Source organism: Coenobita brevimanus, chromosome 92 (genome assembly GCF_032717465.1).
Source record: "Coenobita brevimanus isolate Jiangsu-jjx chromosome 92, ASM3271746v2, whole genome shotgun sequence".
Taxonomy (NCBI): Eukaryota; Metazoa; Arthropoda; class Malacostraca; order Decapoda; family Coenobitidae; genus Coenobita; species Coenobita brevimanus.
In genome coordinates, this window is record NC_137045.1 from 23,597,792 (window position 1) to 23,610,485 (window position 12,694).

The following is a 12,694-nucleotide window of genomic DNA, read 5'->3' on the forward strand; positions in this document are numbered from 1 at the left end:
TTGAGTGTAATTTTGGTGCATAAAATTAGATGTTTTCTAATTAACAGGGAGGAAGTATATTGAGAGAAGAAACACATGTAGGATATTAGTAAGGAGAAGAAAAAAATTTAATGGTGATCTAGGAAGCAAACTGGAATACTTTGGGAATAAGTTAACTTCCAAAAATGTAGGACTGAATCTGAAAAAAGTGTGAAACATGTGAGGGATGAGAGTGGAAGAATACTAACAACTGGCAAATAGCTAGAAACAAAATAGAGCAAATGGAAAGAATATTTTGAAATACTGGTACAAGTGAATGGGAATGATGAGAGAAGAGCAGTAAACATCATTAGTGTTGGTGGTGCACAGAGAAGGAATGTGATGCCCTGTAATTTAACACTGTCAGAAGTGAATGAGTCTGTTAAGAGGTTAAAGAATGGGAAGGTAACAGGTGTTGATGATGTAAAATGAGATTATATGCAGCAGAAAGAATAAAATGAAACTGCCCTCTGATATGTTGCTAAAGCTTGGATGAATGGCATTTTGCCTATGGAGTGGAAAAATGGGTGTACTTTTGTACATAAGTTTAGATGGTTAAAGTGACTGCAGAAATGTACAGTATAGAGATAAGTCTGCTGAATGTTGGGTGATAGTTATATGAATAAATACTGACAGAAAAGGTAAGGAATACAGTGGTACCTCTTCTATGGATGTGGGTTGTATGGTAAGGAGAAGTGTGACCCTTTCATGAATGACACTAAATTTGAAAGTGACACTGTTCACATGATGTCACTCGTGTGTGTGTGTGTGTGTGTGTGTGTGTGTGTGTGTGTGTGTGTGTGTGTGTGTGTACATTGTTATAACATTCTGTGTTTGGCAAGATGTTCAGTGTACTGTTTGATAGAAGTATAGAGAAAATTGGTGACTTTGCCCAAGAGGCCAGAAACCATTTAGTTCTTTATAGTACTTTTCCTCTGCAGATAAAGTGCCTTTTTTTTGCTGCATGCCAACCTACCAGACTCATGTAACTGGGTTACCGGAGATAACCAATATATATGGAAATGTCTAGTGAGTAATGACCAAGGTGATTTTGTGAGTGGTACCTGTGTATGTGTGGATCAGGTATTTGCAGTAAGAGTGGAGAAAACATTTTAGAAGAAATGTATGTCATTCATAAATCTGGAAAAAGCATATGGAAAGGTAAATAGAGAAGGTTTTGGGGAGATGTTTGTTTGTATGGTGTTCATGGAAATCCGTTAAATGCTGTGAAGTGTTTTAAAGAGGTTAATGAAGCATGTGTAAAAGTAGGTGGATGTCAGTACTGTTGATGTGAGAAAAGGATGTGTATTGTTCTGATGGTTATTTAATATATGTACTGTACAGTAAAGAAATGGAGTTATTGCAGAGGTTAAAACTTGATTTGTGTCAAGTGGGGTGGGGGTGGTAATTAATGATGAAGGGTGGATTATCTCAGATCTGATGTATGTAGATGATGCAGTATTGCATGCTAATAGAAAACAAGATCTTTGCAGATTGGTTCAGTTTTGTGAGTGTTTTTTAATGGAACTGTTTGAAAGTAAATGTAGATAATAGTATAAGGTGACTAAGTATGATGTTATGGTCAGTAGAGTGGAACTTGTTTTGGTGATTAAGTTAAAATACCTTAGTGCAGTATAATTTGTAGAAAAATCAGGTACTGGTAAATATGCCATAGAAGTAGAAAATCCACTCACTCGATGTAGTGCCGCTCTCGGGGGTCTGTCCATTCCTCACCTCCATCTTTGTTTTCTTCCATCCTCTTCTGTCTTCCATCCATCCATCATCCAATCCTACATTGTCCCATGAGGAGCATACGAGCCTGGGGCTAGGCAAGTTGGTCCTGACATTTAAGATGTCTTTCCTTCATTATTTCCTGATCCTTCTGCTTTCGGGTGACTTTGCACTTCCTCTTCTGTCTTTCTTTCCTTCATTCTTTCCTCCTTCTTCTGCCTGTAGGTGACCCTACACTGAGTGACAAGCCAAGTGGTTGTACACCAGGAAACCATTTACTACGCTGGGTGGTAACTATGTAACCAAATTTTGGCGCCTGGTGGTGTAGTGGGTAATTATGGCGCTCCAGTCGGATTGAGCTGGTGAAGGTTTATATCCAAGGGGTGGTTGGGGTTTATTGCTCACATAATGCCACTCAGGGATGAATGAGGCTGGTCACTCTTATCTTAAATGTCAGGACCAACTTGCCTAGCCCCGGGCTTCTATGCTCCATATGGGGCAACGTAGGATTGGATGATGAATGATAAAAAAAAAAAAGGAGAGACTACAATAAATGCAGCTAATAGTGTAAGATGACTTAGTAGTACTGTAGTTGTTCCCTAGGCAGTCTGGCTGAACAGCCCCGAAGGTGACTTAGGATAACGTTCTTGTTACCAGAGGTGAACTTTTGTTGATTTAGTTATAATACCTTAGTGCAGTATACATTGTAGAAAAACTATGTAGGCCTACTGGTAAATATGCAACAAAAGTACAAAAACAGAGGAGCATAGGCAAGAAAGGGAGTTAGGGCTATGAAGACCATGATACAAAACAGGGGTCAGAACAAGGAGACTGCTAGATTGCTTGACGGTGTGTTAGTAGCTGCAATAATACATTTAATAGGTGTGAAATGAGTATGGCTTAACTTTGATAAGTCTAGAATAAAAGTTCTGCAGTAGAAATGGGAATGTTGAGAAGTATGTGTGGAGTGAGTAGAGTAGGTAATATAAGAAACTGATCCATGACAGATGTGGAGTAGGAGGCATATTAATAATGGAATTGAAAAGTATGCTTAGATAATGTGATTATAAGGAGATAGTGAATGTACCATAGTTTGGGTGGTGAAATAGGTATATGTGAATGAGTAAAAGTGGGAAGAGGCACAGTAGACCAAGAATAAGGTAGATAGATGATAAAACCATACTCATTCACTCTCTTGAGGTAAATGCCGCCGGGCACATAGCCTCACTAACCCTCCGACCCCATCCACTGGGATCCCCTTGTGCAAGGCTCCAGGCAGTGGCTCCTCCCCTTCCAAGTGTCTCCTGACAGGAATGATCAACTTGCTCCAGGTATGAGTTTTGTGGGTTCTCCCTTGGTCCCCCCTGAGTTGGCTTTTGGATTGGCTGCTACACTGAACAGGAACAGCCTCAAGGAAATGTGCCACACACCCACATAGCAGGAGTGGGTATCCATACATTTTGCAGGTAACAGACCTTGATTCAGTCTCAAAGTAGGCAGTCACTTTTTAATCACCCTTTGAACCTGAGAAGGCACCTAGTACCAAAGAAGTCAATTCACCATTCCAAAACACTGTTTTGTATCCATGCTTCACGACCATAAGGACAGGCAGCAACAGCACCTGGAAGATAGGGATTTTCATGCTACAAAAATATGGACTACATTAAATACTCAGATCAAATGAGTTCATAACACTGTAGGCCAGACCTGTGCAATGGAAGATCTTATCATCTAACCTACTGTTGTTAAGGATCACATTACCAAGAGGCAGATAAGTCTACCACTGAGGCCTTGACAAGGAACCCACACATAGTGGCACGGTGCACCTCTTTTGGAGTAACTGGCATCCACTGAGGACCCAAACCTCCTCGTGTTCCCCTGTGCCTCGCCATGGGAAAAGACCCTAGTCCGACCGTGATGAGGTGCTGGCTATCACAAGGAAGTGCTGGATCCCTACATGGGTTTGTATTTACCTGTAGGTTGGCTCCGCAGAAACAGCTATTTACCTGTTGACAGTGGGTCTGCATGGGGACAGGAACAATACTACAAGGAAAGTAAATCTCTCCAAAACCTCTTTGATGTCACCAGATGCCTGAATAGACTGTACTGCTTCATCCAGCAAGCCACTGAATACCTGGACCTAGGTTTTTTCCCAGGAGACCTTTAGTCCTGCTGCCTTTGTCTCCTCGTGAATTGCCTCATGAGCACTCAGGAATAGCTCTAGTGACTCAGAATAACTAATCTTCAGCAAAGTCAAGGTCAGTAACCTTAGAGTGCCTCTTAATACACCACAGTGACTCCAGCCCATAACCTGACCCTATATCCAACCCATGCACATGTTATTAAGTGAAAGGGAAAAGGACACATCCCTGTCTTCCTCCAGAACTTACTGGAAAGAAATAAGATGTTCCCCCTCCACTCTAGACAGCATTCTCAGTATCTAAATTCATCCCAGCTATGAGCAGGGTAATCCTACGGAGTTGCATGAATTCCGACAGTGCCTCCCAGTTTACTGAGTCAAATGTCATCTTGATATCAACAGGTTGCTAGCAGTCCCTGCCATAATTCACAGCTGCATTCCATGAGAAGCTGAAGCATTCACACCTGGTCACTTGTAGACTTTCTGAATGTAATTTTGGATTGCACAGGCCCCTGAAACTTTAGCAAATGTACTCGGAAAGAGCACACAAGCAAGAACCTTGTCTGGTACACTGAGCACTGTAACACCATGGTTGTTACTGTAGTCATACTAGTCTCTTTTTCCCATTCCAGACAGGGATGATCAAACCCCTTGTTCTGTCAGGATCAAGGATAACAGTCCATCAAATGGCTTCTGTGACAGCAAGTAATCCGCAGCTCACGTTTGATCATTTCTGCAAGGACGTCACAAACATCAGCCACAATACTATTTTTCACAGAAAGATTAAATGCAGTTAGGGGGGTGAAACTGGTATATTTAAATGAGTCTAGAGGTGAAAGGAGGCATGGTAGGCCAAGAATAAGGTGGATAGGTGTCATAAATGCAGTAAACATATGAGAAAACATATGAAAGTTGATGAGACAAGGGAATTGATTGAGAATTTAGTTGGTTGAAGGAATTATGTATGTAGAAGCTGATGTCAGGTTTAGCATGCCTCTTTAAATGGGAAAAATAGTCAGGATTATGATGTACATGATGATGATGATGATAATGCAGTCTCTGTAATTTGTTTTGAAACTAGACCTAATCAGTGTTTCCATGATTTCAGGATCAGGTTTCTGGACCTGGTAGAAGGTCGGGTCAGCAAGGGTGGGATGACCAAAATGAAGGATGTGGCTCTGAAGGATTTAGAGGGAGTGCCAGCAGAGCGTGTTGTCAACAAAATCCAGGACTTTGTTTGGGATGAGGTCCTTTCAGAGCACTGCCAGTTGCCTCAGGTATAGTCATGCAGTTCTTCCCTTATATTGTAAAGGATATGATTCCTTTTCATTCATTCATTTATTATCTAATCCTGTGTTGCCCTATCAGGAATGTAGGAGCCAGGGGCTAGGCAAGTTGGTCCTGGCATTTAAGATGTAAGTGACAAGCCTCACTCATCCCTGAGTGGCATTATGTGAGCAATAAACCCCAACCATCCCTTGGATATAAACCTGCACTGGCTCAATCTGACTTGAGCGCTTTAATTATCCACTAAACCACCAGGTGCCATAATCTGGTTATATACATGTAGTTATCACCCAGCATTGTAAATGGCTTCCTGGTGTACAGGAAACCATTTGGCATGTTGCTCAGCGTAGAGTCACTCATGAACAGAAGGAGGAGGAAAGAATAAAGGAAAGAAAGATAGAAGAGGAAGGAATGAAAGAAGAGAGGAAAGGGTAGTCACCTGAGAACAGCACTACATTTACCATACAATATAAACATGCCGTACAGTAGCATCTTGTCAGCTTAGACTAATGTTTGATGTATTTTCTGAGGAAGCTGGTTTTAGAGTTATCTTAAGTACAGTATATTACAGTGACCCCCTCAAATGGATGGGCTCTGTGTGGATGGATCCCAAGTGCATGGACATAAAAAGTGGCACCAAGAATGCTGCATGAGTAGATATGCATGTCAGTTGAGTGGCTTGCTGTTTATACACCATCTTTGATGGCTGAAACTTTTTTTTTTTTTTTTTTTTTAATATTATGTAACCTTTTTTTGCTGTCACTCTGTTACTGGTATGTCTGCTGTACCCTTGTGCTGTAAGATGTGCCCTTAGGAAGATATTTATGGTCCAGTTGAGATCACCAAATTTTTAGTCGCCAAGTTAGGGTTTTTCATGGTGAGTTTTCCCGTTTTTCTTTCCTTTAAACCTCTTCACTGTCGCTGCTGTATGTATGATTCATCTATACAATGATCCCTTGGTTACAGGAGATTCATTATTGCTGCAAGATAAAAAACTATGCTTCATCCGTTATAGGGCATTCTTCAGCTTAAAAACATTGTTATCACACATTCTGAGTTGGTTTCTTCAGACAATGATGGTGCATTGTATGTAGTCTCTGATGGCTTTGAGGGATCCAAAGATGAGGCCCTGAGCAAAGAGTTGATCCCAGGTGTTATAGACCACTAACTCTGTACCCCCCAGCCTTGGAACCTCTTAGCCCATCTTGAGTCCATTTCAGGTCTCAGTGGTGTGTGTTTCTTTATTGTGCCCTTTTCTTCACTTTCTTCTAGCCTGTGTGTGTTTTTGAAGCTTACCATAACAGTATGTATGTATTTAGTGGGTCTAAATTGTTGTATAAGGCAATGAGATGGTCGGAAAAAATTGGCTTTGGGACCTATGGCTGAATGTATATTCTGGTTCTGAGTGCCACATTTGCTGTTTGTAGAGGACAGGTACAGTACATAAGAGATGTAACAGCATGATAGCTAGCCTGGAAGGTAAAAAGTAATTACAAGTGTGCCATATGTAAGGGAAGTTCATGTGGTGCAGCCAGGACTGGTACAAAAGAGATGTAACAGCATGTAATTACAAGTGTGCCATATGTAAGGGAAAGTTCATGTGGTGCAGCCAGGGCTGGAGCATATTGACATAAGAATTGTGTCTCATAAGTGTTTTGTAGAGTCTGACTACCTAGAGGATAACACAGGAGGTGGCTGAGAAAATAGCTCAGTTGCACGTGTCACAAGTGGTTGGAAGTTTAACCTGTCACGTCCCGAGCTATTTGACACCTCTGACACCCCCCAATCCCGAGATATTTTCGATTTTTTTTTTTTTTTTTTGGCTAAAATCTCCAGTTTTGGTGAGAAACATCAAAATTTCATAGAGAAATCGCTCACCTAAGGTTTAAAATACTCGATCCAGGTAGCAGTACCTCCTTACCTGACTGGGTTTTCTAACAGGCTGGCACCGAAGAAAACGAGTTCTATGGGAGGGTAACTATTTCACATCACTCATAAACAGTATTTATTTATTTACTTGGTACGAATGTATATGTAGTATGAGAGTACAGTATATTGGTTTTCAAACAGTAATATAGGCATTATAAGCTTTGTTTCACTCACTAACTTATCACCATACCTGACCTTCTTTTGCCACATTACCTGATCGTCATTTCTGACTGTTTCTTCCTCTAATGCTATGTAAACTTCTTCCTGAACTTCTTTCCACGTTGTCATGATGTTATCAACGGCCTTTTTTCTTCTTCTTTTTAAATAATAGGACAGAGGAAGGAAAAAATAATGAATAAAAAATAATCCATATGCCAAATTACTGGCATCTTCCTTTCATAAAAAATCCGTAACATTTGGACTTGAACAGCTGTGGGTTGAAGTTTGGGGGGAAACAGCTTTGGGTAAGCGACTTCCAGAGAGGTGCAGTTGGGGGAATAAAAGAATTCTGATAGGCAGAAGTTCTGCAGTATTGCTGTGTGACATTCCAGTCATTAGTGCTACCAGATGCCCATGTAGCATGAGGGAAGGCATGGAAAGGTGGCACAATGGATGCAACATAGTCTGAGCATTTGCCATAAAGTATCTGTAAGCTAATGCATGGGAAACAACATTCCTTTTTACTTGTAGGGAGGGTAGTTTATTTGTAATAGCAGGGTTATTAATAATTCCAACAGGTTTGATCTGAAATTTGTCTAGTTGCTTTAATGCAACTTCTCCACATCCATTCCACAAGGGTGAGCAATATTCAGTCTGAGAACATACGTTACTATTATAAATTTTAGCTAACTGCTCCTCAGTGAAGAAATTACGGACTTTGTACAATAATCCAAATTTCTTTGAGGCAGTTTTAGCAAGTGATTTGATATGAGAGGTTCAGTTGAGGGGATTATTAAGTGAAACACTGAGAATTTCAGTACTTTTGGAGATGAGAATATTAGTAGCATTGAAGGTAAAATACAAATCTGGAAATATCTGTCTATTATTAAACTGTACATATTTGGTTTTACTAACATTAAATGAGACAAGGTTATTTTGTCCCCATTCAGTGATCTTAGATAAGTCTTGATTTATGGAGATGGCTGTACTGAGTTGAGAGTCAGAGATATTAAACTTTGTGAATGGGTGTTTGAGTGTAATGAACTGTGAAGTATTGATGTTAAACTTTTTCCTCCAAAAGAGGTGTACTGCATCATTCTCCCTGGAGTTGCTTGCCCCCACCATTTGTTCCATATTGCAGTAGAGGAAGTGGGCCATGAAAGTGGCAACACCCTCTGTTCTGTGGACTGGAGGAGTGATGTTGTGTTGGGGGGCGGATACACAACCTTGATGTTGTCGACCCAGTCCTCTCTGCTGTTAAGGTGGCTTGGGGTATTGTCTATGAGGAGGAGAAAGCAGTTTGCTGGATTGTTCTGGCTAGTGTATCACATGGGCAGGAGGGACAGGTATAGTAACCTGCAATGTAGGATCAACAGAGCAATTTGGTCAACCAAGCCCTGGGGTTATTTTTCCAAGTAACCCCCTTAACTTACTCTGCCAGTACCCAGGGATTCTTCCAACATTAGGTGAGTAAGGGTATTGGCTTAACACGTTCTGTGTTGTGTCCGTATATGTACAAACAAACCTACACTGGCACAAAATGCCAAGTCTGTATATATACAGACAAACCTGTCTGTCTATCTGTATACCTAGGCTCTTCCCCCCAAAGAAAAGGAGGTAGCCGAGACAGGACGACATACTCCCTATGTATTCATCCCCACACACACATTTATTCGTATCTTAGCTCCAAGGGGAGAAGGAACAGATCCTTACCACACCACACTGCATGAGGGTCAACTGCGCAGTGCAATCAGTGACATCCGCAGTAAGGCCTGACAACAGAGCTGGTTTGCCCCTGCCACATTATAATGGACCCATTCCCTTACCCACACCTGACCTGATCAGCTGATCAGACCTAATGTGGGAGAATATCCCCTCAGGGCCACATCACCATTTATGCATTTGCAATTTCTCTCCAGTCATTCCTGTCACACGCAGCCACTCTTCCTTGCTCAACAGACATCCCTCTCGCATCTAACGCTCTCTTCACGCTGTCCATCCATCCTCTTTGTGGTCTTCCTCTCAGCCTTATACCTCTCACTTCTGATCCAGTTATCTTTTTCACCAATCACTCTTCATCTATTCTCTCCATATGCCCAAACCATTGTGACACTTTCTGCTCAACTCAATCAGCTGAGCCCATATATATAAGGACACAGTTTTGTTCACATTTGCGCGAAAGTATTTGAGTCCGCCCTAGTATACCTATTACAGAAACCAAATAAAACTGTCCAGCAATGTACAGTAAAGTGTTTCCACCACCACAAGACAGCCTTAGAAGAAGAAAAAAGACAAGGTATGAATGCAAAGACAGCAATGTCGGCCTGTGTATGGAACCCTTCATCGCAGAGTACCATACATTAGAAAATTATTGAACAGAAGAACAGGGAAAGTATGTGTGTGTGTGTGTGTAAATAATGTATATAATGAAAATAATGTTTGTAAATATAAGTAAACAGAGATCCTTCCAGAGATCAAGCGTCTTTGTGGAGATGAAGGTAAACTTCAGGGGCTGCCTCACTCAGTTTAAGTTCATTAACCTATGGCACAAGGAGATGCTCTGTTGGCTTTGTTAGATGCATAGCGGTCAGGATGGGCATGTTTTGTGCTACAGTTAGGACAGCCTAATTTTTTTTTTATTATGGCAGAAACTGTAGACTAAGGCAGCTTAAGGGCTTTTGCAATTTTGTTTGCCCCATGCCCATCCTAATGATGCTTAACAGTGTCCAGTTTAACAGCAGGGAAAGGCCATGCCTTACCCTTTTTGGCATGCCCTTGGCACCCTCAGTAGCACCATTCTTACCGCTGGTGTTAGCACCCTTACTTGACATGTTTTCCAAGTTACTAGTTTCATTATGTCACACAAAGTCATCTCCCCCTATTTTACTTTTTGTTTGTTTAAGGGATGCAGCCAAGACTGTGGCCCAGTGCCTTTCTGATGCAGATTGATTTGGGCCTGAAGTTACATGCAGGAGAGCTGCCTAGATTTTCAGATAAAGTCAGATGTGTACCACATGACTCATTGTCTTAACCGAGGATTCCTATTGCCTCCTTCCCAGAGGATGTGGAGAGACAAGTTCAAAACATCCAGAGATGCCAGATGATCTCTCAAAAGTGTGTGAAGGGAGTGAAACCTAGGGTACCATAACAGGAAATGTTCTATGATCTTTTCAACCCAAGGACATCATTGGCACCAAGGGTGCTCTGTAATGCCCAAATGGTATGGGTGACTTATGAGGCCTGTGTGGCCCAACTGTAACCTGGTGATGGCTATGCCAGCGTCCCAACAGGAATGGCAAGCCCAAGGGTGTGCAGAGGAGTCGGAGCAAAAACGCACCAGGTGGGAAATAGGGAGATTAGTCGCAAGGTCTGCATTCTAGTACGACATGCAGGCACTGTGTGCAAGGTTAGGGAATGCGGCAGTATCTGGTGCCACATATACCGGGTGCCAGTGTATTGGAGGTCAGCACCCACTTTGCTGCTGTGTCTGCGATTTCATTGCCTCAGATGTCTACATGCGAAGGAATCCATTGAAGGCAGAAGTGCCATAGAGGAGTAGGAAGGAGAAAGGGATGCTTCATAATAGCATGGCCAATCCTGACAAGAGTTACAGGACGAACTGAGAGAAGGAGGGTGAGTGAGGACTGCGAGTTGGTATATAAAACCACCAGTTGGGGATGGAGGAAGGTCCACACATACTGAAGGTCTGGAGGATGGCTAGAGCTCCATCATCAGAACATCATACCATCCACTGAATGATCAAGTTTGGTACGTGGAAAGGTCCTCAAAGTAGGCCGCTGAGGTAAAGGAAGATGGAGGGGAGTGGGACCTACCTGTGTTTATTCTAAAAGAGTCCTTATGAAGAGAGGAGTCCATGTTGAGGAAGATCTGCCATTCCATGTCTGCATCTGCCGACTTAAGGAAAGGCACTAGAAGATAGGGATCTATCTATCTATTTGTCTATTGCCAGATGCCTCAATCCCATTTGGGGTGGCCACAAACAAATCGCCTCCACGTCGTCCTGTCCCCCGCCATTTCACTTCCCTGCTCCCAACTCACACCCCCCTCTCTCATATACCTCTCCACCCCATCCCTCCATCTCATCCTCAGCCTCCCCCTCCCTCTTCCTCCCTCCACCTCACTCACATACACTCTCTTCGTCAGTCTTTCACCCTCCATCCTCTCCACATGGCCAAACCACCTCAGTGTGTTCCTCGTAACACTTCCTATCACATCCACATCCACACCACAACGCTCCTTTATATCCTCATTCGTCAGCCTGTCTCTCCATGTGACTCCACAGGCTCCTCTTAAATAACTCATTTCCACTGCTCTCACTCTTGACTTGTGTCCTTCCAACAACATCCAAGCTTCACTTCCATACGTTAGAGTTGGTATCACAATACTGTCATGTAGTAACTTTTTCACTTCCATGCTCACTTCCCTGTTTCTTATCACTGCTTTCAAAGAACCAGCAATCTTTCTTCCCTGCTGTACCCTTTCAAGCACTTCACCCTCCAAACCTCCATCCTTACTCATCATACTATCCAAGTACTTAAACATACTCACATTTTCCAATTCTTCACCATCCAACCCCGCTGTACATTCACTGACTTCAGCTCTCTCAAAGACCATCACTTTACTCTTCCCTACGTTCACCTTTAAATTCCATTCCTTACACACTCCCAAACTCATCCACCGAGCCTTGCAGCTCCCCTTTGTCTTCACTCAACAACACAGTATCATCTGCAAACAACAGTACAGGGAGTTTCCAAACACTATCCTCTCTCACCAGGGCCACTCCAACATCCACTACCCTACCTTGTACCTCTTTTATTACCCCATCTATGAACAGATTGAACAACCACGGAGACATGACACATCCCTGTTTCAACCCAACTTTCAAAGAGAAAAATTCACTTAGTTCACCATCCACATGCACTGCAGCCTTAGCACCATCATACATACTCTTCACAGCATTCAACAACTTTCCATTTACTCCATATATTCTTAATACTTTTCACAATCCATGTCTATCCACCCTGTCATATGCTTTCTCCAAATCCATGAAAGCCGCATACAACTTCTTTCCCTTCTCTAGAAACTTTTCCACTAAAGATCTAAGAATGAATATCTGATCTACACACCGTCTTCCCTTCCTAAAGCCTCCCTGTTCTCCTCCAACTAATTCCTCTGTCCTTTCTCTGACTCTGTCAATAAGTATCCTACCATACACTTTTCCTATTATACTAAGAAGACAAATGCCCCTATGATTACCACACACTTCTTTTTCCCCTTTTCCTTTGTACAAGGGAATAATTATACCTGACTTCCAATCCTCCGGGACTCTACCTTCCTCCCAGGCCAATCTGCACATCTTCCACATCCATTCTACTACTATCTCTCCCCCATGCCTCAGCATTTCACCAC

General features: G+C 42.3%; 1 protein-coding gene across 1 annotated transcript in view; it reads left to right on the forward strand.

The window, feature by feature from the left end:
• The window catches only part of LOC145412140 (phytanoyl-CoA dioxygenase, peroxisomal-like), a 158,816-nt gene that overhangs the window by 41,076 nt on the left and 105,046 nt on the right, over positions 1-12,694 (forward strand). The window contains exon 4 of the mRNA XM_080282073.1: positions 4,998-5,166. Coding sequence (XP_080138199.1) covers positions 4,998-5,166 — 169 coding nt within the window. The remainder of the gene's footprint in view (positions 1-4,997; positions 5,167-12,694) is intronic.